Source organism: Anguilla anguilla, chromosome 5 (assembly GCF_013347855.1).
Source record: "Anguilla anguilla isolate fAngAng1 chromosome 5, fAngAng1.pri, whole genome shotgun sequence".
Lineage (NCBI taxonomy): Eukaryota > Metazoa > Chordata > Actinopteri > Anguilliformes > Anguillidae > Anguilla > Anguilla anguilla.
Genome location: NC_049205.1, coordinates 6,487,926 through 6,515,240, shown reverse-complemented (window position 1 = coordinate 6,515,240; position 27,315 = coordinate 6,487,926). Strand labels below are relative to the sequence as shown.

Here is a 27,315-nt window from a genome sequence, read left to right as displayed (position 1 = left end):
TGGCCACCTCCGAAAACTGTTCGAAACTGAACCGATATTTAAGATAATGGCAAAGAGGAATTTTGAGATGGCTGTTTACAAGAAAAAAATGCCACCGGACCTGTTTGATTTCACGGGCAGCTATTTGCACAAGGGTAAAATGACCCACTAATCATTTTATTGTGCCATGATTTACCGCACTCATTGGGCTAGGTAGGCTACTGTATCATATATCTTTGAATAAGTGGTTGACCAACTGTGACCTTGTGCAACTAGAGCAACACAACTCTTTTATTAGCGTACTTACTGGTCTCAAAGTAAGTTGAGGACAGATGGGGAGGTGGTAGTTTTGTTTGTCATTATCTACACTTGTAACCTTTTAAACCAGACTTCAAAAGATATGAATGCTCTTTTGTAAGATCTGTAAGATCGTATTAGTAGTGTATGAGTACTTGCATTAAGTTCCAAAGGGTCAGCAGAGGGCAAAACTATTTTGTTTACTGTCCTTGTCACTTGGAAATAGCTTTGGTCTTTTTTCCCCCCGATTTGACTCTCATAATTATGGGCAACCCGTGTTTACGCATGCATCAGTTTTTAGTGAGCACTGTGTTAAGTGTGAAGTAATGAAAGGAATTCTAAGTGCATTTGACTAGAGATGATGCAGGATCATTTGAGGTTCTCTGTGTTTTTGCACTGTAGCATTCGGCTAGGGGTGGCTGGGTGTCTGGGTTTTTGAGGTATGAGGGGGTTTTTTTAGGTCTGAGGTTTATCTTTCAAATGGCAGCCAGTTTTGGCCCTCGGAAAAAGGTCTGTGGCACTTCCTGCCTTCCGGTAAGTAAAGTTAGGCCTATGTGCTTAAATGCCACAACGCTCCACAAACAAGCAGATACTGCGACCGTCCGGTACTTGAGCCTGATACCCCTTCATTAAGTATGCAGACAGCACACATCCAAGGCTGTTCTCTCAGTAAAGACAGTCCTCAGAGTACGCAGAGCCGAGCGCGGTTACGCGACCTTGAATGTCGTCAGCTCGGGTGAACGCTTTGGATCATGGGATCACAGCGGAGTGTTAGGTAGTGTAACATAATTGTCAGAGCAGCGTTTTCCAAACTTTTCCCTTCCGTGGCCCGTAAAGAATGTGAGCTGTGCAAGTCATTCTAAAGAAGAGCATCTGGTAAAGGCCCACATAGTATTCTAGCCTAAACCTTAAAATGAATGGCATTCATTTAAAAAAACAACATCACAAACAAAATAGGCTAAATACAGTTCAAGTTCCCTGAAATGTAAGTAGCCTGACCTGGTTGAAGTTGTGTACCTTTATCCAGTCTCAGAAGGCAGAAAAATTATTTGAAGGCTTAGAAGTCAAATGATAACCCAAGATTTACAGGGGAACAAAAGAAACAAGCATCATCCTTTCCCTCTATAGAACCAGTAGAAATGCTAAAATGTGCTGCTGTGCGGAAGTGCCGCTGAAAGGTATTTAAAAGTGTTTTGATTGTGGCGATGCGTTTCTAAAGGAGCTGATCGTGTTCTCTGAGCAGTCTGTACCATTGCCTGGTAGGCTACATGCTGAATGTGCTGTTAGCTTCCCAGCATGCATCTCTCTTTCTTCCCCTCTCCCCCTGGTTAGGGTGGTATTTCACAGGAACGTTTCACCCTGGTGTGCAATTGCTGGGACCCAGATATGCCTCAACAAAGTCTCTGTGTTTGTGTGTCCTCCGTTATGCTCTCTCTCTCTCTCTACCTCTCTCTCTCTTTTTCTCTATCTCTCTGTCTCTATCTGTCTGTCTCTCTCTCTCTCTCTCCCTCTCTCTTTCTTCCCCTCTCCCCCTGGTTAGGGTGGTATTTCACAGGAACGTTTCGCCCTGGTGTGAAATTGCTGGGACCCAGATATACCTCAACAAAGTCTCTGTGTTTGTGTGTCCTCCGTTATGCTCTCTATTTCTCTCTGCCTCTCTTTCTCGCTTTCTCTATCTCTCTGTCTGTCTGTCTCTCTCTCCCTCTCTCTGTCTTTCCCTCTCTCAAGTGTATCCTCGTATCAGTTTGTAATTTTCCAAATGAACGAAATGTGACCCTTCTGACTTTTTAATGGTTTTTTTTGGACGTGTTTTGTAAATGCAGCCCATATTGTTACAGTTCTGCTTCTCAGAATACTTTCTGTTTCGGTCCCCCCCTTCCCCCCCAAAAAAAGAGAAACAGATTAGGTTCTAAACAGAAACATTTCCTTTGCCGCATGATCGCTCACTGTTTAATGTGTTTCAGATCCTGACTGCCTTATTGCCTCTAAAACAATGCTGTATCTGTTCTTTGACTTGGTTATTTAAGAATTGTAAAATAAAAAGCACATACGTAAATGATAGCGTTTGTCCTTGCCCTATACCTACTGGAAGCAATCTCGGCAGTTTGAAAAATCGCACCAGTACCTTGAGGGTTAATGGTTTGCGAAGCGTTAGAGAAATTCCCCTGCCGTGTTTTGCCTTCTCGTGAGACGTAGCCTTAGAGCGTACTGTAAGCCTGCCGAGAAGTGCTCTAATTTCACTTTGCCATGGCAACGGGCCTTTCTCGCTCGCGGCGTGTCACGGGGGCCCCACAGACGTCCCGCTGTCCAGCGCGCGAGCTCCGGCCCGGTCGCCACGGTGCCCTGACACCCGGGGCCGCATCGGTGAGGGTGGGGGGGCGGGGTGGGGGCAGCGGCTGAGACCTGTTGTGAACCGTACCCTGCTAGGCAGAGATTAGTCAGTCAAATAACCCCCCCCACACACACACCACAGGCCTTTATTTGTTGAGGCTTGCTTTTCTTCAGCCTTTCCCTGTCATCTGTTATGCAATTTCTGTGTCTCTGTTGAAGAAGTTCATGAAATTACTATAATTTTTTTTTTTTAATTATGAATAATAATAATAACAATAAAAACAACAGTAATAATTTATACTCCACCTCTAAGAACTTGATGCTTTCCAATGTGCGACAAAATGATAAAAACCAGGCTAAAACATTGAACAACATCGGTAAAGGGGTAAACGTTTCGTTTCGGTTGGCACTGGCTCTACCTATCTGTTCATGCATGGTTTTCCTGAGGACAATGCAGGATTGTTCAGAAAAGGATAAACCAGGTGAATCATATTTGGAACAGGCGGACTAGCACTAGCTTAGTGATCCACATCACTGCTGCCTCGTCTAGTAATGGTGGCAGTTATGATGTTAATCGGAGATTGTGGGATTTCCGGGGGTCTGCGGTTGACGCAATAGCGAAGTGCAGTCCGTTTTCCTGCCGTACGCAGAATTCTGGGCGTTGGCAGCGGTGTCCTGCCACTCTAAATAAATCCCTAAGCGTTGCGCTGTGAGATTCCTCCGGGTGTCGAGACAAAGGTGGAACTCGGTTCCTGTCTTTTCATAAATCGCAATTTATTAAAAATGTATTATTAAAATTTTACCCGCATTGAATTTAATTAGAAGTTGTGTTTCTTTCATCCTTATTGTATTACAAGGGCACCAGTATGTTTGTTTTCTGAATTTTAGTCGTGTTTACGATAAAATTAACTAAAAGAAACTTCTCAGCAAATTTCTTCCAGAACTGTCAACTTCAATTTCCTTAACCCCCACATGCGTGTAGTGGACTGGGAGAATTAAGTGTGAGTGGCAGGGGGGACGCAGGCATGTTTAAAATTTGTGTCTTTGTCTCCGTGTGGCCCTCTCAGGTGGGGAGCAGTGTGCTGAGCAGGACAGCCCAGAGGGGGGCGCTATGGAGCGACTGCGCCATGTGCAGTGGAGGCTGCTCCCCTCGGAGTCGGGGCGTGGCTGGTACACGACCCCTCCGGTCCCCTCTAAAAGCGCGCCCGGTCCGGCGGACCCTCCGGTGCACAAGATCCCGGGCAAGCGGCGAATCGTCATCGCCCGGCACGGCCCCTACCACGACGAGTACCACGCCATCTCCAAGGGTTACCAGGGCAACGCCATCCGCACCACCAAGTACACCCTGATCAACTTCATCCCCATGAATCTGTTTGAGCAGTTCCACAGGTGAGCCCTCCATGCCTGGTGTAAGGGCCACATCAGCACACACACACTCACTGACTCACCCAATCAGGCCAGGTGCTTGAAGGTGTGTTCCTCTCCACAGTACTGGGCAGAGACCGGGAGCACACACAGAGAGAGAAAGTTTTTGGCAGCACACTGAGAAATAAAACGCCACTCTAAAGTGGAGGAGCTGGGCAGCTCTGTTTTGCTTTCTTTTGTCTTTGTTTTTTTTATTATTTATCCCTGGAACCTGTGGAACCTGTGAGAGGAAAGGAGGAAGGAGGAAGGGTGAAGGGGGAAGGGTGAAGGGTGTTCATTTATTTGTTTTTGTGTTGGTGTGGGTGTGCTCTCTCTCCATATGGGAAACTAGGGTGCGTACCTGGAACTGCCACTTCTCCCCCCCGAAAGGTGTTACAAAGGCGTGACAATCAGGTTTTATTTTATATAGCGCCTTGCTGACTGTGGCACGTTTTGCATCGAGCCGAGCGTGAGTCTAAAGTGACTCGGCGCGCCCTTGAACAGTGATTAAGCTGGACTGGGAAAAGTGGTGGTACTGAGAATGGAATGTCGCAAGTACACACAGAACTGGCCAAAAAAAAAAAGGTTAAGTAGATCAGCATTTTAAGTGAGACAAATTCACCCGAGTCCTCTGATCAGGAAAACGTTGACACGCCTGCCAGGCCACTCCCACCTGTATCCAGTAGCCACCTTACTGCTACCCCTACTACCCCTCCTTAAAGGGGCCTCCTCTTGTACCTGTCTCATCTGACACTGAGCATTTCACCTGGGATTATTAGCACTAGCTATGCTAAATCTACCACTGCAGCCCCTGACCCATCTGCTTCCCAATACTATTTTCCTTCTATCCATCTTACCCATAATATGGCATCTAACTTCATGTTGTAAGGTTATGAATTCACTACTATCTGTTATGACCCTGATGAATTGGCATCGGCGCTGTTTGTTGTCTAAACCTGTGTGTATGCGCTTGTGTAAGTGATTCTTGGTAAGAGCATCTGCTCTTATAAGACCTGCTCTTGTCTGCTTGTCCTGTGCCAAAATAAAGCATTTGCAAGGATGCCAGGCGTTGCACACGACAGGTCTGGTGTTCTTTAGTTCTGTCAGTCTGCCAGACGGGCTGAATTTTATCAAACCTTTAAGCGCTCGCGTTCACAGAGGAACAAGCTAATACTTGTCCTCAGCAGGGAAGTGCTTGTGAACAGGCCCTTTGCACTCATTTTGCTTCAGTTTTTTATAGGTAGTTGGAACTCTGTGTCGGTTTCCATTTGCTTGCTTAAAGGGGAACATTTTTTTAAATGATCTGACAATGTAGGTTGGCCACAATTGTATCATAGGCCTCCTCCTACGTGTGATTGGTAGAGAGACCGGCACGCCTGATTGGGCGATATCGTGTGTGTGCGTGATAGGTATTCTGACAACTTTATCTAACTCAAACAATCACTGTTTACCTGATTAAACGGATCAGCGAAACCAAACTGATTTCCATAGCTGCCGGTGAGAGCTTCAGATATAATCTGTAAACATAAAACATGCTCACGCACACACGCATATGCACACTCACGCACGCGTGCCCACACATGCACATACTCGCCCAGACCCGTATACACACTCACACACACACGCGCGCACACACACGCTCGCCCACATAGTTCCCATGTATTTCTAGGAACATCAAGCACCAACATGTTCTCATGAAGCAAGGGCAGAACTTGGAAGTCCCATCAGTTTGGTCTGATCAATGACACCGATACAATATTAAGTCAGTTTTTTCATAAATTTCAGTCTCACTGTGTACATGTCTGTTCAACACTCAAAACTCGAAGAGCTAATTTCTCATTTGGGGACGCCCAGTGAAGTGGATCATTTTGAGGTTCATTGAAAAAAAAAAAAAAAAAAAAAAAAAAAAAAAAAACTCTACTACTGTCAGGGATCCAATTGTGTGTCTGTGTTTGGTCATGTGACCCCCCCCCCCCCCCCCCCCCACCCCCCCCAGGGCAGCCAATCTGTACTTCCTGTTCCTGGTGGTGCTGAACTGGGTCCCGGTGGTGGAGGCCTTCCAGAAGGAGATCACCATGATCCCCCTGCTGGTGGTGCTGACCGTCATCGCCTTCAAGGACGCCCTGGAGGACTACCGCCGGTACCGCTTCGACAAGAAGATCAACAACCTCGTCGTCAAGGTGTACAGCGGGTGAGCCCCATTTGCCTTTCGTTTAAACAGAAGGAGCCCCCAAACTACCCCCCCCCCCCCCCAAAAAAAACACCACTGATCCAGAATCGGTGGTATGTTACTGGTGCTTCTGTAGTCGATTGAACCATGTTGTGCTGAAAAGAGGTGACTGACCCTGGATCAGCAATGGGGCGGGGGGGGGTTGGAGGGCATCCCATAAATGTTCCGTGATATCAGCACTACAAGTATGCTTTATCTCGCTCACTCACAGTAAAAATGGCTCTCCCTGAACCCACAGTACTAATACGCTCGTGTTCAAAGTGAAGACAAGGCAGACGTTAGCCTTCTCAGCCAGGTCGCAGTTCATCGAACCTTGGGCCCGTGATGTCGAGGCTGTGGGGCCCAGCCTCTGTTTCTGAGGAGCTCTTGTATCAAATGGGCCACCAGGGAGTACTTTGTGTTTTAAGGTCAGCCTGAAATGGGTGAAATAATGTGGTCACGGGCCGGTTATGTTCCCCTGGGGCGTGCTGTCCAGGCTCCTTGTTCTCTTTCTTTGCTTATTCCTCTGCTTTTTCTGAGGTGAATATTCAGCAGAGCGCTGCTTGTAAAAGTAATACACACCAAAAGGTCCAAAGATAATTAAAACCTCTGAACGCTTATTTTAGCTGTCTCGGAGGGAAATGAGCGCTTGTCTTTTTTTTTTTTTTTTTCAAGATGACTGACCCAGGGAAGCTTAGTGTATTATTTACTGATCTATTTTTATGTCAATTAAATGTCCTTCCTTCTCAGCGGGAAGTTGTAAAAGTTGGACTTTGAGTTTGTGATGCAAGAGCGTACTGTCACTGCAAGCTAAGGAGGTGGCCGGTAGGTATTCAGGCACATTAGGTAACAAGGCGTTTCAGAAGACCGAGGCTTCGTGTGAAGTGGTGGGAGGGGGCAGAATCTTAGACAGAAACCTTTTTCAGCGCTAACCTAGAAAAAGAAACACTGGCCAACGGTGAGAAAATGGTGTGGAAGCCACACGGACAACATCTGCGCTCCTTACCGGAAAAAACGAGGAGAAATGTCCACTGAATTAACGCTGCTCGTTTTTCGTGACCTCTGAGCACCACATTCTTCCAGTAAGGGGTGCGAACGGGCGCACGTCACTGTGCCTTTAAGACACGCTTATCAGGAAGCGGGCTAGCCTACCGGGACGCTCTCTGACGTTTCTCCCGTATTCTGCGTGGACTCAATTTGGGAGCTGGCTGGACTACAGGCAGGGATCCGATGGATTACATTGAGACCTCCGGAGAGGGTTTGTAGCTTCGCGCGGTGCGACCCGTTTGACACGTCGCCATGGCGTCGGCGCTGAAGCTGAACACCTGGCCCTGGCGGAGGAAGTGGCCGTTCGCCAGGGAGAGCCGGCGGAGGAAGAGGAGGCTCGTGGTCTCCTCGCTGACCGAGGACGAGGAGCTGGGGGAGGCGCTGCGCTCGTACGCCGGCAACGAGATCACCACCACCAAGTACACCCCGCTGTCCTTCGTGCCCCGGAACCTGTTCGAGCAGCTCCACCGCTTCGCCAACGTCTACTTCGTCTTCCTGGCCGCGCTGAACTTTGCGCCGGTGGTGAACGCCTTCCAGCCGCAGCTCGGGGTCATCCCCGTCGTGCTTGTTCTCGCCATCACCGCCGTGAAGGACCTCTACGAGGACCTCAGGAGGCTGAAGTCGGACAGAGCCGTCAATAACCGGTTATGTGATGTCTACAGCAGGTACCCCGTGCGCTGTAGCCCTGTGCGACGCGTATACGGCAGCTATGCCGGACATCATCGCGTAGCCTAGGACAGGGTTTCCCAAACTGTGGGTCGGGATCCAAAATGGGTCATGGGAGTGTATGAGGTGGGTACCAGAATGAGTCTGTAGTGCACTAGGCTGTCCTAGAAGGCCTATGTGTATCTGACTGGTCCCTGAAAGGTACTAAAGTTCTAATTTGGCTCCAGATTTTTACGAAAGTATTTCTAATTTGGATCTCGATATTGAGGTCTATAGCATGTACATCACACGTTTATGCTATAGCCTGGTATATGAGGTCTGTAGCGGGTATACCACGCATACGTGTCAACCTAACGCCTGCTGTATGACATTTCCGATTCCATCATGCACATTTAGCACCTATGAATGGATGGTGCATTATAGATGTAATGTTGCATATTATTCTTTTTTTTCAGTAGGGTTTGTTTTTGCCATTTAACCAGCTGGGATTTTCAGTGCCATTTCACCCGTTTCATAATGCGTGACCTCATTGTGGACCTTTTAAATCAGAATAATACGTTTATTATGTTCCAAATGGAAAGATTACTTCCACCCCCCACCCCCTGTCATGTTTTTAATATGATTGCCTTCGGTCCATGAAGAAAGTGACACAAGACAAGTGTTCCTGAATGCGAGACACTTGGGGCATTGTTACTTTTATTAACCTGATTGTTAGGGGCTCTTCAGAAACAGTAGGTGACTGTGTAACTGAAACCTGTACATGTTAGTCAGCTCTCTGTGACTGTTCAGTAACCACGGTACAATGCTCTCCCCTGGACCCTACCTTAAGCTGATTTAAAGGGAGTTCAAAGGTCGCCAGTTATTTATAACCGCAGCGCTATTGCGGAGCTCGCTCAATCTGTTCGTGAAAAGGTCTCGTCTTTGAACCCGCGCCATCAATAACGCGAGCGTGAACGCAAGAGCGCCCGTGTGTTTGCGTTATCTGTATATTTTATGGCTTTTGACATGTGGGGGTTGGACCCCTGGAGCCTGCGTCTCGCACCTTCAGGCCTTGACGACCGATTTGAGGAACGGCTCCGCGTCGACCCTACAGCGTTGCTGTCGCCAGGCGCCGTTTCGCATGCGAGTTGTCACACGCGCTCGCGGCTCGCGGCGTCACGTGACTGGACAAACGTGTGTGTGTGTATACGAGAGCAAGCCACACTCACCCCGAGGGTGGGGGGGGGGGTGTCTGTCCAGAGACAGGCCGCCACATGCATTAGGGCCCCATCTGAATACGCTGGATGTGCGTGAAATACCGTGGTTTTCGGTCGTGTCGAAAGCGGGCTCTTTTGGGAGGGGTAAAGTCGGTTCGCCTCTCGCCTGTCGCAGGAAGCAGCAGCGTTACGTGGACCAGCGCTGGAGGGACGTGCGCGTGGGGGACTTCGTCCGCCTCTCCTGCAACGAGATCATCCCCGCCGACATGGTGCTGCTCTACACCTCCGAGCCGGAGGGCGTCTGCCACATCGAGACCTCCAACCTGGACGGCGAGACCAACCTGAAGCAGAGGCAGGTGGTCCGCGGCCTGGCGGAGCAGGTGCGTGTGAACTTTGACCCCGAGCCTACGTTTAAGGAGACGCCCTGTCTCTTGAGCTTTTACCAGGGGAAGGTGCAGTTGGCGAGATCGGTTTCCGGCCGTCTAACTGGATTGAGAATGAGAGTGAGATTGTATGCGTGTGTTTTTTCTGTTCACTGAATATACTGTCATTATCACTGACCTTATGTTTGACCTTGTGATGTGACCTTGGGAAACTGGGCTCTGGAAAGGCGCTATATAAATAACATTATTATTGTTGTTGTTATTATTATTATTATTATCTGTGTGCTTATTTACCCTATGTCTCATGTCCACCAGGGTTTTGAAGGGACCCCAGAAAAGTTCACCAGTAAAATTGAATGTGAAGGCCCAAACAATGACCTGAACCGATTCCGTGGTTTCATGTGAGTCTGATCTCTCTTGGCTCTTTAGATTTGTAATCAAACAATTCACATGAGGTTAAAGTGCCAATTATCAGCTTTTATCAAAGGGTATTTTTATACATTTTGGTTTAACCATGTAGGGATTATAGCACTTATTATATGTAGTCCACCTATTGTGTCTTTGTTCCAAACATTATGGAGCTCACTATGTATATATAATTTTTTTGTTTTTGCCGACAGCTCCAGGTCTTGTGCAATATTCTTCTCACCTTTTCTTGGGGGGGTTACTAAAACGCAGAGTCACCGCGGGACAATTGTTACTTCTGAATTATGCGCCAGATTATATTTTATGTATCTCAGTCATATATTTTATTATTTCTGTCAGGTGCACCAAGCTGTGTCAGGGTGTGAAACTATGATTTGTGACCTCAAGGTTTCAGGTCGTGTCCTGTGTAGATCGGCCATTCCAGTAAACATTTCATTTGATGTGTCAGATTTGATCTATGATCCCTGTTCTGTTTATGTCTGTTTATAGTGGGTATCATTTCAAGTAATCCTGTTTTTTTTTTTCCTTTTTTATTTTTTTATAGGGAGCATTCCAATAAAGGGCGAGTGGGTTTGCACAGTGAGAATCTGCTACTGCGGAGCTGCACCATCCGTAACACAGAGACAGTGGTGGGGATTGTGGTTTATGCAGGTGAGGCCAGTGAACGGCTGCACCTTCTGACTGAATTTCAGGCTGACAGTTTGGACCTACAGGGAAAACTCAACAAGCCACACAAAGTAGCTCCTTGAAAGGTTGTAGTTTTATGTGTAATAATTATTTGTTAATAATAATTTTGTTAACCTTACAAACAGGGATTTTTAATCAGTACCTACAGGAAGTCAGGTCTCCTTTCACACCGAGTACTCTGCGATTACCAGATCATAAATGTGAACACCCTCTTCAAGTTAACTGCAGTCCTATTCATGGTCAGTAAAATGCATTGAGTAACATTTGTCCCTGTGCTTTCATTTCACTGAATCATAAATTTATTTTCAAAATCAGAATCGCTTAATTTCCTGTCTCAAAGGCTAGCCTTGCCAGCCCCAAACAAGCCAATATGCCACATGTTGCGTGAGTGGCTGTAAGACCTAACAGAAACTTACAGGGGAAGAGACGCAACGGGAGGCAGCAGTTTTATATATGGAGGATTGCCCCGCGTCTTCCATTACATTACATTACAGGCATTTAGCAGACGCTCTTATCCAGAGCGACTTACACAACTTTTTACATAGCACTTTACATTGTATCCATTTATACAGCTGGATATATACTGAAGCAATGCAGGTTAAGTACCTTGCTCAAGGGTACAACGGCAGTGTCCTTACCCGGGATTCGAACCTGCGACCTTTCGGTTACAAGCGCAGTTCCTTACCCACTGTGCCACACTCCGTCCTCCCCGATGAGACGTCCTCACGCGAATTTCTCGACATTCCTCCGCAGGCCACGAGACCAAGGCCATGAAGAACAACGGCGGCCTGCGGTACAAGCGCAGCAAGCTGGAGCGGCGGCTGAACGCGGACGTGCTCTGGAGCGTCGGCCTGCTCTTCGCCATGTGCCTGACCGCCGCCGTAGGTCAGCTCTCCTTCCCGCGAACGCCACGCCCACACGACCTCTTAATTACCCCCCCCCCCGCGCGCGCCTGTTTCGGTAGTGCAGTAGTTCAAAAGGATCACTTCAAACGGAAGCTGCGTGTATGATACTGCTATACTGCTGGCCGATATTCGCTATAAATATAAACAGGCTGTTGCTAGCGATAAGAGACTGCTTTTATTGGCTTTATGAAATAATTAGGCGGTTGATAGCTGGCTGAGTTATATTACTGTGGAGTAAATATGCTTTTCCCCGCTGTAGATTACTTGAGAGGACACAAACGTGTTCCCTTTAGCCTAATTTCTCACCGCCTTTAAACTGCCACATCCTGCAGGCTAGACATGCGCTGTCCTTACCGCTGGAATTTTGTTTGTAACCTACATTACGTTCCAATCGTTTAGCAGATGCTCTTATTCAGCGTGCCTTCCCGTGATAGAGAAGATATGTGCTGTTGACTGATCGATGTGAGCAGTAGCACCAGACCTGCCAAACAACATCCCCAAGCCAACTTCACTAAAGCACTAGCTCAAGAACGAAAACTACAAATTCTGAATGAATGCACATTACATCCATAAATAATTTAATTACGTAAAACCACAAAAATACCCACACAGTTAAAATATAACATGTCATTTCCTGTGCTCTTTCGTTCCCTGTACATGCGTTCACATCAGGATTTCTTATCTTGTGTCGCATATTTCTTTGCCGATAAGCGGCCTCAGATCGTGTGAGAGGTGAGCGAGGGAGAGGGAGTGAGCGTGCTCGGTGCATGTTTGCGTTCCCCCCCGTGCGGAATGCAGAGAGAGACTGATGTGGTTGGGCGATAGTGGCAAACTCGGGGAAAGTGATTGAGTGGCCAATCCGAGCGTAAATCAGCCCAGTGCAAGGCTGAGTGCGTGCCTGGTGCGCTCGAAAATAAATTCCCCCCCCCCCCCCCCGGGGCCTGCTTTCGACAGCGATGGGAGGGAGCAACCGTGGAAATATTAGTATCTCTACCTTCCCCCCCTCCCCCATGACTGACAGGGTGAAGATCTGCTTTACAGCAGTGACACACGTCTGTTACGCTGCCGAACATGGGGGGAGAGAAACTTCAAAGCGGCCGCGCCCTGTCACCATGACAACGCTCACACCATGCGCACTGTGTGCTGTTGAAGTCTTTTTTTTTTTTTGTTTCCCCAGAAAAGCTGAAATAAATGAGACATTGCAGTTAGATTTGTCTGATAAATTATGATTGGGCTGCTTTGTTCTAAACTTCCTCCCTCATTTTGCGGAGGAACGAGCAGTTCCTGAATCCTGGTAGATTGCTGTGGCGCTCAAAATGAATGCCTCATTATCAGAAACCAGTTTTCTCGGTGTCTGCGACTGCACAGAAGCCGCGAAGCGCGCGTTTGCTGGCCGGTTGCTAACGGACAGGGAGCGGCTCAAACGTCTGAGGGGAACTGGCAGTTCCCCTTTTATTTGTGTTGTTGAGGAAACTGCAGCAGGCGGAGATTGGTCCCGCGCAGCGACCGTTTCAGTTGCCCTCCCCCTCCCCTTTCATGTCTGGGAACAAATGAACACACTTCAAATGGGATTTTTGAAAAATTTCCCTGAACAACTGGGAAGTTATGAAAATATATATGAAGATACGCACCACTGCAGGCAGTAGTTTTTTGTGCAGATAGTATATTTTGCAGCTTCAGGAATTACATTTTTTAAATGGTTGAGGAAGAATTTGTGTTTAAAAACTTAATTAAACTGGAAAATTTTAAGTTAAGTTTAAAATTAAGAACACAGTAACTATCGAAGGCAGGCTACAGACTCTCCATGCATGACAGCAAATCAGTCTTCTTCAGGACTGTTACTGTCTGAGTTCTGGTGGCACAGCACCAAGGTCTTGAACCTGCAACACTATGGCCATAACTTTTCAACAAACCGCGCATCCATCTGCACTATGACACATCCAGATTCAGCATACCGGCATGTTTGTCAGATTTATTTGTGCTGATATGAGACTTCATTTTACCAATAAATCTGGATGGGAGTGTACAAGAATTATGAGCTCTATACTGTCAGATGTCAAGATTGCTCCAGTCTCCTTTTTATTAGTATTTTTTGCAGTGTATGGGATTTTGAAATGTGTGGTGTGTAGGATTTTAAAAGTGCCTTGTGTCCGTTATTAAAAGTGCGGTGTATGGGATTTTAAAGTGTGTTGTATCAGGTAGATATTAAAAGTGCCTTGTGTCCGTTATTAAAAGTACGGTGTATGGGATTTTAAAGTGCGTTGTGTGGGTTTCCTAGGACACAGCCTATGGCTAATTGGCCTGAAGGACCAGGACCCCCCCTTTATGATTCCCGATGACACCTCCCCCGTGCTTGCTGGCTTCTACATGTTCTGGACCATGATCATTGTCCTGCAGGTAGCCGGCCTCCCTGATTGGCTCACGCAGTCAGCGATTGACAGCACACGTGCAAATATCGAAATTAGGTTGGTCACGAAGCCTCACTGTCCCTCACTGATTGCACCGCCGTTGTTTTACGCCCCCCGGTCAGGTGCTGATTCCGATCTCGCTCTACGTGTCCATCGAGATCGTGAAGCTGGGCCAGGTGTTCTTCATCCAGAACGACGTTGAGCTGTACAGCGAGACGCTGGACTCCACCGTGCAGTGCCGGGCTCTCAACATCACCGAGGACCTGGGCCAGATCCAGCACCTGTTCTCTGACAAGACCGGCACGCTCACCGAAAACAAGATGGTGTTCCGCCGGTGCTCCGTCGCCGGCGTGGAGTACCCCCATGAGGACAACGGTAACCCATCTCAAAATGCCCCGGCCTCCTTCACAGTTCAATTATAAAAAATTATAAAAGAAATTATGAATCAGTGTTGTTTTCTCAGCGCTATAGGAATCAGTGTTGATTTCCGTCAGCGCTGTGTGAATGAGTGTTGTTTTCCTCAACACTGTATGAATCAGTGTTGTTTTCCTCAACGTGGTATAAAGAGGGTTGTTTTCCCTCAGCGCTGTATGAATCAGCGTTGTTTTCCTCAGCGCTATATGAATCAGTGTTGTTTTCCTCAGCGCTGTATGACTCAGTGTTGTTTTTCTCAGCGCGGAGGCTGGAGCTCTACGGGGAGCAGGACTGGGCTGACGGACTTTTAACGATGGGTTCACGAAAGTCGCGGTCCAGCATGCGGTCTCTGAGCTGCCACAGCACCGTCTCCCAGGACTCCATCACCCCCTGCAATCCTGAGACGGGCCACCAGGGGGAGCACCAGGACACGCCCAGCCCCCGCCACACAGCGTTCAGCAGCCGGATGGTGAGTGCAGGTCATCTGTGTTTTCAGCGAGGCTTTCCGGAGCTGAGCTTCACCTGTCATTCAGCACTGTAACGCCACCCCAAAAATCACACCGTTTAATCAATCAATCAATCAATCAATCAATCAATCACCCCTTTTAAGGACAGGGGTCTGCAGCTTGAACTCCTGCAAATACGGTCATAGAAAAATATGAACTGGGAGGGTACCGCAGCACAAAACGTGTGTGTGTTTGCGTGCGTGTGTGTGGTCGGTTTCATTTTTAAGCGATTTCGTGTTTTGCGTTCTCCCAGTGTGATAATATTTGTGTGTGTACGTGTGTGTGTGTTTCCAGGAAAAGGAGGTTCTCCCGGACCCCCTGCTCTTGCAGAAGCTGAACTCCCTCTCCTCGCCGGACCTCCCCCTGCTGGACGGAGGGGATAGTGCATCGCTGGAGATCACCTACATTGTGGACTTCTTCCTGGCGTTGGCAGTCTGCAACACCGTGGTAGTGTCTGTACCACACCAACCACGACACGCGGTGAGCTAACAATGTACACACCGTAACTATACCATTCACCCTAATTACATACACACAAACCAGCCACACTAACCATAACTATACCGTTCACCCTAATTACATACACACCAACCAGCTAATTACATACACACCAACCAGCCACACTAACCATAACTATACCATTCACCCTAATTACATACACACCAACTAGCCATACTAACCATAACTATACCATTCACCCTAATTACATACACACAAACCAGCTAATTACATACACACCAACCAGCCACACTAACCATAACTATACCATTCACCCTAATTACATACACACCAACCAGCCACATTAACCATAACTATACCATTCACCCTAATTACATACACACCAACCAGCCACACTAACCATAACTATACCATTCACTCTAATTACATACACACCAACCAGCCACACTAACCATAACTATACCATTCACTCTAATTACATACACACCTACCAGCCACACTAACCATAACTATACCATTCACTCTAATTACATACACACCTACCAGCCACACTAACCATAACTATACCATTCACCCTAATTACATACACACCTACCAGCCACACTAACCATAACTATACCATTCACTCTAATTACATACACACTAACCAGCCACACTAACCATAACTATACCATTCACCCTAATTACATACACACCTACCAGCCACACTAACCATAACTATACCATTCACTCTAATTACATACACACCTACCAGCCACACTAACCATAACTATACCATTCACCCTAATTACATACACACCTACCAGGCGCACTAACTATAACTGTACCATTCACTCTAATTACATACACACCTGCCAGGCACACTAACACTCATTGTTCCAATGACCTTAATATGCACTTTTGCACGTCGCTTTGGATAAAAGCATCTGCTAAATAAATGTAATGTAAATGTAATGTCCCCCCCCCCCCCAGCTGCAGGTGCCGGATATCTCGCGCAGCCCGCTCAAGTCCCTGGAGGACGTGAAGCTGTTCTTCCAGCGGTTCGCAGTCCCGCGCTTCGCCTCCTTCTCCCCGCAAGTCCTCCCGACGTCGCCGGGCTCCGACAGCCCCGGCCGGTTCGCCCAGAGGCTCTTCAGCCGGACTCCCAATGGTCCGCTCACCACCACCGCCGCTCCCGGCGCCGCGGAGGAGGAGTCGGAGCTTGGGATGGGCGGGGCCAAGCTGCCCAGGGACGGGGCTGAGTGGACAGACGGCGGGGCCAAGCCACCAGTGGGCGGGGCAGAGTGGACAGGGGGCGGGGCCAAGCTGCCCGGGGGCGGGGCCGAGCGCGCGGACGAGGGGCCGGCGTACGAGGCGGAGAGCCCGGACGAGGCGGCGCTGGTCCACGCCGCGCGGGCGTACGGCTGCGTCCTCCGGGCGCGCGCGGCGGGCCAGCTGGTCGCCGAGCTCCCGGGCGTCGGCCGCCTCCCCGTCCCCCTCCTCCACGTCCTGCCCTTCGACTCCACCAGGAAGAGGATGTCCGTGGTGGTCCGCCACCCGCTCACCGGCCGGGTGGTGGTCTACACCAAAGGAGCCGATTCGGGCATCATGGACCTGCTCACTCCTCCTCAAGGTGGGTGTGTGTGCTCATTGGGGAGAGGGGAGTGGAATCCCATTTGGGGTCAGGTCCATTTCATTTCAGTCAATTCAGGTGTGAACTGACATCTGGTTGAGGGCAAATTGTGTGCTGATGTGAGGAAGTTGTTTGTATGTGCACAGAGAGGTGACAGTGTGTGGAACAGATTTCCAGGTCATCAGGCAGTGATGGAGACCCTCAGGGAATTCAAGTCCAGGCTTGAGGCCTTGACAGGTAGTCACTGGATAGACTGCAGACAAACCATGAGACCAAATCAATCGCCTGATCTTGTCGTCATGTTTTTATGTTCTTGTTTTTAGCCTCGCATGACCAATGGCAGACAGTGGTGTTTATTGTTCAAACTGAGGGGACCACCTCCTAAGTCTCATGTTTTGCGTGTAGACAGACAGTATTTTCAATGCAGTATGGAATGTTTGCGTGTGACCTTTCTGCATTTATCAGTTACATTACGTAAAGGATGCTGGAGTTTCTTTATAGCTCGAATGTTACACCATGTAATCTGTGGATGCTCGTGTTCTGAATTCGGTCGGGCCGACAACCCTCATTGGAGAGCTGTTTAGGGATAAACAGTGTTCCCTAACTGTACATTACACCATTATTTTGGTTTGGAGCACTCAAGCTACACAGAGAACTTGCTCACTTGCTCTGGCGCATTTAATTTTATTCTCATCGCTGTCTGAGCTAACAGACGGACTGGCGGTTTAATAATGGATGTCTAGCATAGCGTCCGACTCTTTGGGGCTGAAATTGGCTCGGCTCGGTGCAGCGGGGAGGAGGATCCCCCAGGGGCCGTTTCAGTGCTGATGGGTGAGAGGACGTGTAGCAGGCGAAACACACTCCCGCGCTGATTGGGGGTTGAGTAGGAGGCCAGAGCCCCTCTTTAATTGGTTAATCTCTGAGTGAGTGCGGATGTTCCTGGCCTCCTCCCCCGAGGGCTGTGTTTACATGACCGGGCCGCCTGCGTCGGAAGCTTTCTACCGTCTCTACGGCAACCGAGGCTCAGTCACTTCATTACTGTCGGCCTGACGGCAGCCTGGCACTGTCCTCTGTTCTTCCTGTCTGCCCCTTTTCTGCCCCTCTGTGCATCCTGTCTGCCCCTCTTCTGCCCCTCTGTACATCCTGTCTGCTCCTCTGTTCTTCCTGTCTCCCACTCCGTACATCCTGTCTGCCCCTCTGTACATCCTGTCTCCCACTCCGTACATCCTGTCTGCCCCTCTGTACATCCTGTCTGCTGCTCTGTACATCCTGTCTGCCCCTCCGTACATCCTGTCTGCCCCTCTGTACATCCTGTCTGCCCCTCTGTACATCCTGTCTGCTCCTCTGTTCTTCCTGTCTGCCCCTCTTCTGCCCCTCTGTACATCCTGTCTGCTGCTCTGTGCATCCTGTCTGCTCCTCTGTTCTTCCTGTCTCCCACTCTGTACATCCTGTCTGCTGCTCTGTACATCCTGTCTCCCACTCCGTACATCCTGTCTGCCCCTCTGTACATCCTGTCTGCTCCTTTTATGCTTCCTGCCTGTGCCCTCTTCATTTCCTGTGTAACCCCCCCCCCCCATGATTTCATGTCTACTACCCTTTACTTCCTCTTTCCTTTTTGTCTGCCTCACCTTTACTTCCTGTCCGCTACCTTTCCTGCCTGGCCTCCCATTTCATATTTACTTCCTGTCTGCCTCCCTTTTACTTCCTGTCAGCATCGTTTTTAATTTTGTGCACAGGTGATCCCCAGGACATCAGAGAGGAGACGCAGAGGCACTTGGACGCGTACGCCAGGGAGGGGCTGCGCACCCTGTGCGTCGCTAAAAAGGTACTTCCTGCTCATTATTGTCCCGTGCAGGAATTTCCGTTCATTTCCCGGATCATCTGAGTCGTTGTATTTTTGGAACATTACAAGTTCATGAGGTTTAATTGTGCATTATAAAGGTGAAACTTTACAATTCGAATACAATCGGGTTGTTCGTACAGGGATTTTATGACTACAAGGAAACGGTTTCCCGGGCAACTGTAGCCATAGGCCGTGACTGCTGACCTGTTGATGGCCGTGTGCGTGTGAGACTGTTGTCAAGGGGACGCCTGGGTTCACCATACTGGCCAGGGGAGGGGGGGAGAGACGTTTCTCAGGAAATCTGTGATTTTCAGGTTATGGAGGAGGAGGAGTACGAAACTTGGCTGAAGCGTCACGTTTTCGCGGAGACCAGCATAGAAAATAGGGAGGAGCTTCTGATGGAGTCCGCCCAGAGACTGGAGACTGGCCTGACGCTATTGGGTAAGAACGCAATGCTGTGGGGCTTGGCCTCGTTGGGAGGATTGCGGGCATTGGCTCACTGGGATGTGTACGGGGATTATACGGGCAGTCCCATTATGGAGGTGTGTAGGTGTGGTCTCGATTTTAGGTCTGTCGTCCTGGCCCCTTTAAAAGGTCTGTGGGTTTGGCTTCTTTAAAAGGTCTGAGGTCCTGACAGGACATGAACAGTACATGTCTTTCCTTGCATACTTCACTTTACTCCTGTTTCACGGATAGATCTCCATTAATTAGTTTCTTCACAAGAACAAATAAAGTTTTAATTGCCTGTATCCTGCACGCCAACCTGGATAAAGACAAATCGATATATATATTTGTACGGTGCAGCACAGCCTCATAGAGCTATAAGGTAGTAAAGTTTAAACCCTGGATACAAAGCTACAGTACATTCTGTTTGCAGTGCATACTGTTTATAGTACATATCGCGTGATTCGGTTGTGAACTCTGTGAACTCAAAAAAACATTCCAAGAACGTTCCCTGGAATTCCTGAGATGGCTGGCAAAGAGTTTCAAATAACGCTGGCCAAATTCACGTGGAATTTTAAAAATTCAGATATAGAGACTTCTTCAGTTTGAAGTTATCAGACTGCCCGTTGGTTTCAGCTGATTTTTACTAACGGTCATTATTTAGATGTAACTTGCCCTTTTAATGTTGTATATGAACACAGAGGCAAGAGAACCTTACAGTAAATATGAAATTATTATTTATTTTTTTACAAAGGAGCAGCCATCTCTTTTTTCAGTGTGGTGTGAAGGTAAAGCTGTCCATCCAGTTGCCCCCCTCAGAACTCAGAGCTGTGTCAGATAGCTGACATTCAGTTCAAGTGCCTGAAATGGAACCAGGAAATGAAATGAATACCAGCCACCATGCTGGTAAAACTTTGATTTTCTATTCCAGCAGCCACTTTGTCAGGTAACCTATCAGGCTGTGTTATATTGAAAAGTGTATCAATGGTTGACAAATGTTGGGGCAAATCTGGATTTTGTTTTAGCCCACAAACCACTCTGGCAAAAGAGGTTGGGTGGAAAAGTTAATTTCATGTCCTGAACGTAACCTTGGGCGATTGGGTCAGAGAACAGTGTGTACAATTGTACTCGCAGAAACAGGGCCAGCAGCTGTCGTTGAGAAACAGGGTTATTAAATTTGGGCGAAAGTAGACGCTGATGTAATCATTGACAGTAACTACATGCAAGCTAGTTTATCGCCTGCTGGCTCCAGTAAGTGGGCTCATTCTGGCTTAACTCAATAACAATAACTCTGTTCTAAAACAGCGATGTCACGAGTCAATAAAAGAATAAACTACGCCTGAGTGTATGCATCATCCCTCTCTGGCTGTAAACCCTGTTTAGACAGCCGATTGCAAACGGCTCGTAATTCTGTCCATATTAAAAGGCTCTGCCTCCTGTAGAATTTAATTTGGAAACTCTCGTTCGCTGCCAATCAGTTCTTTGAGGCCCAGAGTGGGAGCGGTTATAGTAGCGGGGATAATGGTATATGTAGTGTGCATAAAGGTATATGTAGTGTGCATGAAGGTATATTTAGCATGCATGAAGGTATACGTAGTGTATATAGAGATGGGTTTGCACCTTAAAAATATCCTGCAGCTTGCAGATCTTCATTGGCTGACAGTCCCAATTAAGTGATAATGAAGGGATGATTAGGTTTAAATGGGGGGGGGGGGGGGGGGAGGGTTTTTATGGAGAAAATTACTGAAGAACCGAAATGCTTCCATGATCGAAAATGGCAGTTAAATTGTTGTGGCCCTGGTCGTTGATGTTGGACTCTGGAACGTGGTCCTGACGACGGCGTTCGCGGTCGTTCCGCGGTCTCTCTCCAGGGGCGACGGGCATCGTAGACCGGCTGCAGGAGGACGTCCCGGAGACCATAGACGCCCTTCGGCGGGCGGGGATTCGGGTCTGGATCCTGACGGGGGACAAGCAGGAGACGGCGGTGAACATCGCCTGCGCCTGCCGCCTGCTGCGCCCGTCCGACCGCCTGCTCACCGCCAACTGCAGCAGCAAGGTGAGGGTCGCGGGTTCGAATCCCAGCCTGGGGACCACCGCCATATACTGTCGAGTGATTTCCACCGATTCCAATTCCAGTTGGTTCAATTCCAACTCCAATTCCACCTCACTTCTGGTCCTGGAGAGCTGCAGGGTCTGAGGTTTTTTTGTTTTCTCTTTAATATTAGCAGCCAATTCAGATCCAAGGAACCAGGGGGGTATTTCACGAAGCAGGATTGCTAACTGCACCGAATAAAACCCGGAACAGCTCTTTTTATTTCAGTCCATGTTCCAGATTTGGGACGGTTCTGGCTGGTTACTCAAGTGCAGTTATCCACCTAGCTCAGTGATCCTACTTCGTCAAACTGCGCCCAGGTGTGGTATTTTGTTAAACGCTGTTATTTTGGCCTCCCACCTGTAGGAGGCGTGTGAGGTTCTGCTGGCGTCCCTGAGGGCGGAGATCGAGGCCGGAGGCGCGGGGACGGAGCCGGGGCAGGGGGAGGACGCGGGCTTCACGCTGGTGATGGACGGGCGGACGCTGGACTGGGCGCTGCAGGACGAGCTGCAGGACCCGTTTCTGGAGCTGACCCGCCAGTGCCGGGCCGTGATCTGCTGCCGCTCCACCCCCCTGCAGAAGAGCCAGGTGGTCCGGCTGGTGCGGGACAGGCTCGGGGTCACCACCTTGGCCATAGGTCAGCACCCCTTCTGCTAACGTAAAAACGTCTTCACCAACAAAATGGCGTACCTTGCGGTCTCTCTCATTTGCATTCAGTTGGTGAAGAAGTTCCACCCTGCATGGCTACCCAGCTCACGATCTGCTGGGGCGGCTTTGCTGAGACAGTCCATTGGTGGAAAAATGCTCTGATTTATGTTGTGCAAAATGGTGCTGGATCACATGACTGCATATCAAATTAGAGAACATTTTACCAGGCGTATGACCGCATGGTTTGAGATGGTGTGTGTGTTGCCTTTGATGTGCCAATCCGTTCCCCTGTGATGCGCTGCCTTGGTGCGTTGGTGGTAACTTCCTGGCTGGCTTCCAGGTGATGGTGCCAATGATGTCAGCATGATCCAGGTGGCGGATGTGGGTGTCGGCATCTCCGGGCAGGAGGGCATGCAGGTACAGGACTCTGCCTCTCTTTGTCTGCGTCCGTCACCCTGGCCGTCCAATCCACATCCGTCCTTTACTTTTACCAATCAGTGAACGCGGGTAGAACACGTTCAGCCATCATCAAAATGAACTTCCCCCCCCAAACTATCTCTGAGGACCTCTGTGAGGTCCTTTTGATGCTGCACACTTTTCTCAGATGCTTTCTTGTGAAGGTGGTCTCTTAGGGTTAGAGAGAGAGAGTAACGTGTAACTCTGGTCAGGCGGTGATGTCCAGCGACTTCGCCGTGTCCCGGTTCAAGCACCTCCGCAAGCTGCTTCTGGTCCACGGGCACTGGTGCTACACGCGTCTGGCCAACATGGTCCTCTACTTCTTCTACAAGAACGTGGTGAGTGCCCCGCGGGGCCTCTGGGCCAACGGGACGGTTTTCATGGGCATTTGCATTCTGGGAACTTTTAACCCTTTTCAAGGTGAAAGGTCGCAAGTATCTGATTAGAATGTTCTGAAGTGAACGTTCTAATGCTGATGTAACAATTACCGCTGGTAACTGAAATCAGTGGAGTTATAGAACACTGAAAAAAAAAAAACACATTCCAAAAAACCTGCTCTTCTAGGGCTAAAAGGAAATGTGCTTGAATTTGTGGAATGGGTAAGAGCAGGACTAGTCTGTAGCTGCAAATAACCATGTTGTTTTCAAACACGTAAACCTTTTTTCCTAATGACTTTTCCAAGCTGTGGACCAAACACGCCTGTGTGTTTTACAGTGTAACGGGAAATAATTAACGCAATAATTCAAGTTTCGTATTTCCTGTTAATGTGTGTTGTCCACTGAAAGCCACGCAGTTTGTAAGTGATTTACAGAGACACTGTAATCAGCTGGCAGTGGACCAATTTCTGCCTCCTTGCCCAGAATAGCAGGGGTTGGATTTATCACTGGGTTAGCCCAACCTCCCCACCCTGTTTTACACCAAGCTGTTGTATGCCAAGCCCCTCTGGTAAATTTATTTTTTACGACCTCAGCCTGCCATCTAGTGGAGATAATGTAGCTTAGGTAGTGTTATCTTGAGTTTTCCTTTTACAGACCTCCTTTGTTAGGGTGACAGCTTACATTTGACGTTATTCATCTGTACAGCTGTAACTATAACTACTAACACAGTTTAGGATCTGACAACGTCATCTCATACAGGATTCAGACTCGCATCCATACCCTCAAACAAACTAAGATTTTCAGTTTTTTTTACTTCTGCAGAATCAACCACCTTGTAAAAATATTGTATTAATAATAGAGTGGGTAAATAATTGGAATGGATTCATAAACAAATAAATAAGCAATCAGCTGTACAGGAGGATGGCAGTTAAGTGGCACATTGGTAAAGATTGGTGTTAATTGCTGCTGCAGTGTAAGGGCTAAAAGCTCTGCGAACCAGTACCCAGAATTCAGTAGTGATGTCAGTGGATGGGGTGGAGTTTGGGCCCTGCTGACACGCCTCCCTCCCGGCCGTTCTCTGTTTTCTCGCAGACCTACGTGAACCTGCTGTTCTGGTACCAGTTCTACTGCGGCTTCTCCGGCGCCACCATGACCAACTACTGGGTCCTCATCTTCTTCAACCTGCTCTTCACCTCTGCTCCGCCCCTCGTCTACGGCGTCCTGGACAAGGACGTGTCGGCCGACACCCTCCTGCAGCTGCCGGAGCTTTACCGGGCCGGCCAGAACTCCCAGGTACGGTACCTGAGGCCCGGAGCCCACGCCCTGTTTCCCCGTCCCGTCCCGTTCCTGTGCGGTGAGGGAGGTTCTGAGCGCACCGCGGTGGCGGTCTGGATGTCTGGATAATTTTGGGCGTTTTTGTCCCGGTTGCAGGCTTACCTCCCCTCCACGTTCTGGCTCACCATGCTGGACGCCTTCTATCAGAGTCTGATCTGTTTCTTCATCCCGTACCTGGTGAGCGTGTGTGCGTGTGTGTGTGTCCGTATGCACATGTGTGCGTGTGTGTGTGTGTGTGAGTCAGTCAGTCAGTCAGTCAGTGCCCTGATAATGTCTGTGTGCTGCAGGCGTATGCTGACTCTGATATTGGCGTGTTCTCCTTCGGAACGCCCATCAACACCTCCGCCCTGTTCATCATTCTGCTGCACCAGGTCATCGAGAGCCACACCCTGGTGAGTAACAGGAAGTGATAGAGCCACGTCCTGGTGGGTAACAGGGAGCGATAGAGCTACATCCTGGTGAGAAACAGGAAGACATAGAGCTGTGTCAGAATGATAAAAATATCCAGTTCTTGACTGTCTGTGCTCTGAGTTAATATATTAATATTCCCCTGACGTATGTCTGTGTGTTTGTGTGTCCCCTGTCTGTCTGTCTGTCTGTGTGTCTGTCCATCCCCTGTCTGTGCTGCAGACGTGGCTGCACGGCGTGGTCCTGGTGGGCAGTGCCCTGTTCTACTTCACCTTCACTCTGGTGTTCAGCGTTACCTGTGTCACCTGTAACTCCCCCGCTAACCCGCTGGGCATCGACGTGCGCCACATGTCCGACCCGCTCTTCTACTGTGTGTGTGCCCTCACCACCCTGCTGGCACTGCTGCCCAGGTACTGCACACAGGCACACACGCGTGTGTTTGTGTGTGTGTGTGTGTGTGTGTGTGTGCGCACACACGCGTGCACACTAACACATATGCTCGCACACACTCGCACAGGCACGCACTCACACACACACACACACACACACACACACACACACACACACAAATGCAAACACACAAAACATATCTTTAAGGGAACAAGCAACACCGTCCATCCCACCCTTCACCCTGTGTCTCCCCCCCCCCCCCCCCCCCCTCCCCAGAATGCTGTACCGCTCTGTTCGGAATACCCTCTTCCCGTCCGACATCGTCAAGGCGTCCCGCCTGGAAAGGCTGAGCCCCGCGGAGCGCTGTGCCAGGATCCAGAGCTGGAGGGAGGGGCCAGCAAGCCCCGCCCCCCTCCTCACCACCACCGTGCCCGATCCCACCCTGACCGCCTCCCCTTTCACAGAGTGCCAAGCGGACACTGACTCTGTCCTGTCCTGACGGGGGAGCGCAAGGACCAATCAACTAGCACCTGAGTGTGCATGGACCAATCAACATGTGCCTGAGAGTGCATGGACTAATCAACATGCGCCTGAGCGTGCATGGACCAATCAACAAGCGCCTGAGCATACATGAACAAATCAACAAGGACCTGCGCATGGCTGGACCATTTAGCAAGGACCTGAGCATGGCTGGACCAATCAACGAGGACCTGAGTGAGATTGCTTCAGTGAACAAAGACCTGAGCCTTGCGTGGGCCAGTGAAAAAAGACCACAGCCTACCTGATCCAAAAACTTGCTTGTGCAATTAACAAGGATCTGAATGTACATCGACCAATGAAGGAGGGCCTGTGTGTGCCTAGATCAATGAGCAAAGACCTGGTGCGCACCTAGACCAATGAACAAGGAGCTGTGCATGTCTAGACCAATGAGGTGTGTGCATGTGATAGCCTCAGCGTTTGAAAGTGGTGCACGTGACACGCTGGAGAAGGCCACCCGAGGGGGGGGGGACTACCTGCTGTGCGGGGGTTTCCTCCTGACCCAGGGCCTGCCATGTTTACTCATGCCCCCTTCCCCCTCACTTCACCCTCAAACTTCATCCATGTGCTGTCACTGAGAGAGATTTATTTTTCCCTCAAGTTTTCAATCCATGCTTACAAAACTATTTTTTTGGTCAACATTATCACAATGGCATTATAAAATTATGTAGTGGTCTGTCTTAGCAGCAAATAGCGGTGTTTCAGCTTCCAGACTGAACATTTCACATAATGAAGTTCATCAGAGGTACTGCTTCCTCCGTCACAGCAAAGACATCACACCCACATCATCATGAATTCAAATGTATGTGCTCATCTTTGTTTGTCTTCATTCAGATCATGTAGATTATATGAGTCACGCTCCGTGGAAACGCACTCCACGCTTCCAAATTCCAGACGATGTTTCAGCGTAACCCTCTGAAGTGTGAAAGCACAAGTGTGTGATTAGAATGTTCTCCAAGGGATTGTATTTAAAAAGTTTTTTTATTAATATTCATCGCAGCTGCATCTTCATTTCTGATCATATAATACATTTTTGTTTGCACATTTTGACATTTTGACTTTAGTGCACTCAGAACATTAAATTGGTCTCTATCTGCTGCTTAGTGATGGCTGGATGATGCTGTACTGTGTACTGTAACTCTGCATCACAATCTTAAAGAAAGGAAAAGATCTTTTAGTTTACATTAGAATGGTAAAGTGAGGCAGTGCAGTTTACTGAATGTGTTTACACTGGTTTACCTAATTTAACGACCGTAGCCTTGATGTGTAAAATAATTTTGATATCTTCCTGCAGAATGAAATTTTTTTATGACCTTGGTGAAATTCATGACCTAGCTTTCTAATGCAATTGCCTTAAATACCATGTTAATAGGGCACAGACACATCACACTCTTGGCTGGTCCATATGTTAGAAAACTTATCTACAGTATTTTCTTACTTGTTAGAGTAAATGTTCTGAAAATATTACATGGAAACACATGATTTTTTTTTTCAAATCTATTTGCACTCCATAGGAACTTGAAGCACTTGGAGTTGTGCGTTGTGTAACATAGGTGCAATTGGTGGAGTGTGTCGAGCCGTGATTTTAAAATGGTGCCAGACGGACTTCGCACCCGTCCCCCTTAGTCTCCTTCAAAGTGGAAGTCATTGTGAAGTGTATCATTCAAAGTATTTGTGTCTGACAATAAAATATGCAACAATACATTTCCAGAGTGCAATCAAAAAGCAGTTCTGCTGTACATTTGTCTCTCTCCCTCTCTCTCTGTCAGTCGCTCGCACGCTCGTATGCATGCACACACACACACACACACACACACACAGTTTAATGTGGATGTGCTGCATGGTAAGTACTGACT

At 48.6% G+C, this 27,315-nt stretch overlaps 1 protein-coding gene across 5 annotated transcripts in view; it reads left to right on the top strand.

Moving 5' to 3' along the window:
* atp10d (ATPase phospholipid transporting 10D) overlaps window positions 1-27,171 on the top strand; it is a 29,450-nt gene extending 2,279 nt beyond the window's left edge. For 4 of the 5 annotated variants that reach the window (XM_035417070.1, XM_035417072.1, XM_035417069.1 and 1 more), the window contains exons 2-23: window positions 3,675-3,996; window positions 6,008-6,202; window positions 9,305-9,509; window positions 9,828-9,913; window positions 10,483-10,589; window positions 11,379-11,510; window positions 13,809-13,927; window positions 14,061-14,313; window positions 14,613-14,821; window positions 15,153-15,338; window positions 16,290-16,929; window positions 18,666-18,754; window positions 19,087-19,213; window positions 21,088-21,272; window positions 21,675-21,945; window positions 22,297-22,373; window positions 22,625-22,750; window positions 23,882-24,082; window positions 24,221-24,301; window positions 24,412-24,516; window positions 24,755-24,942; window positions 25,199-27,171. In XM_035417070.1, the coding sequence (XP_035272961.1) occupies window positions 3,675-3,996; window positions 6,008-6,202; window positions 9,305-9,509; window positions 9,828-9,913; window positions 10,483-10,589; window positions 11,379-11,510; window positions 13,809-13,927; window positions 14,061-14,313; window positions 14,613-14,821; window positions 15,153-15,338; window positions 16,290-16,929; window positions 18,666-18,754; window positions 19,087-19,213; window positions 21,088-21,272; window positions 21,675-21,945; window positions 22,297-22,373; window positions 22,625-22,750; window positions 23,882-24,082; window positions 24,221-24,301; window positions 24,412-24,516; window positions 24,755-24,942; window positions 25,199-25,421 (4,127 nt within the window). In that variant the 3' untranslated portion in view covers window positions 25,422-27,171. Of the gene's footprint in view, window positions 1-3,674; window positions 3,997-6,007; window positions 6,203-6,947; window positions 7,933-9,304; window positions 9,510-9,827; window positions 9,914-10,482; window positions 10,590-11,378; window positions 11,511-13,808; window positions 13,928-14,060; window positions 14,314-14,612; window positions 14,822-15,152; window positions 15,339-16,289; window positions 16,930-18,665; window positions 18,755-19,086; window positions 19,214-21,087; window positions 21,273-21,674; window positions 21,946-22,296; window positions 22,374-22,624; window positions 22,751-23,881; window positions 24,083-24,220; window positions 24,302-24,411; window positions 24,517-24,754; window positions 24,943-25,198 lie in introns of those variants that run through there. The other variant, XM_035417073.1, reaches the window with a different exon arrangement.
* The last annotated feature ends 144 nt before the right edge of the window (window positions 27,172-27,315 follow it).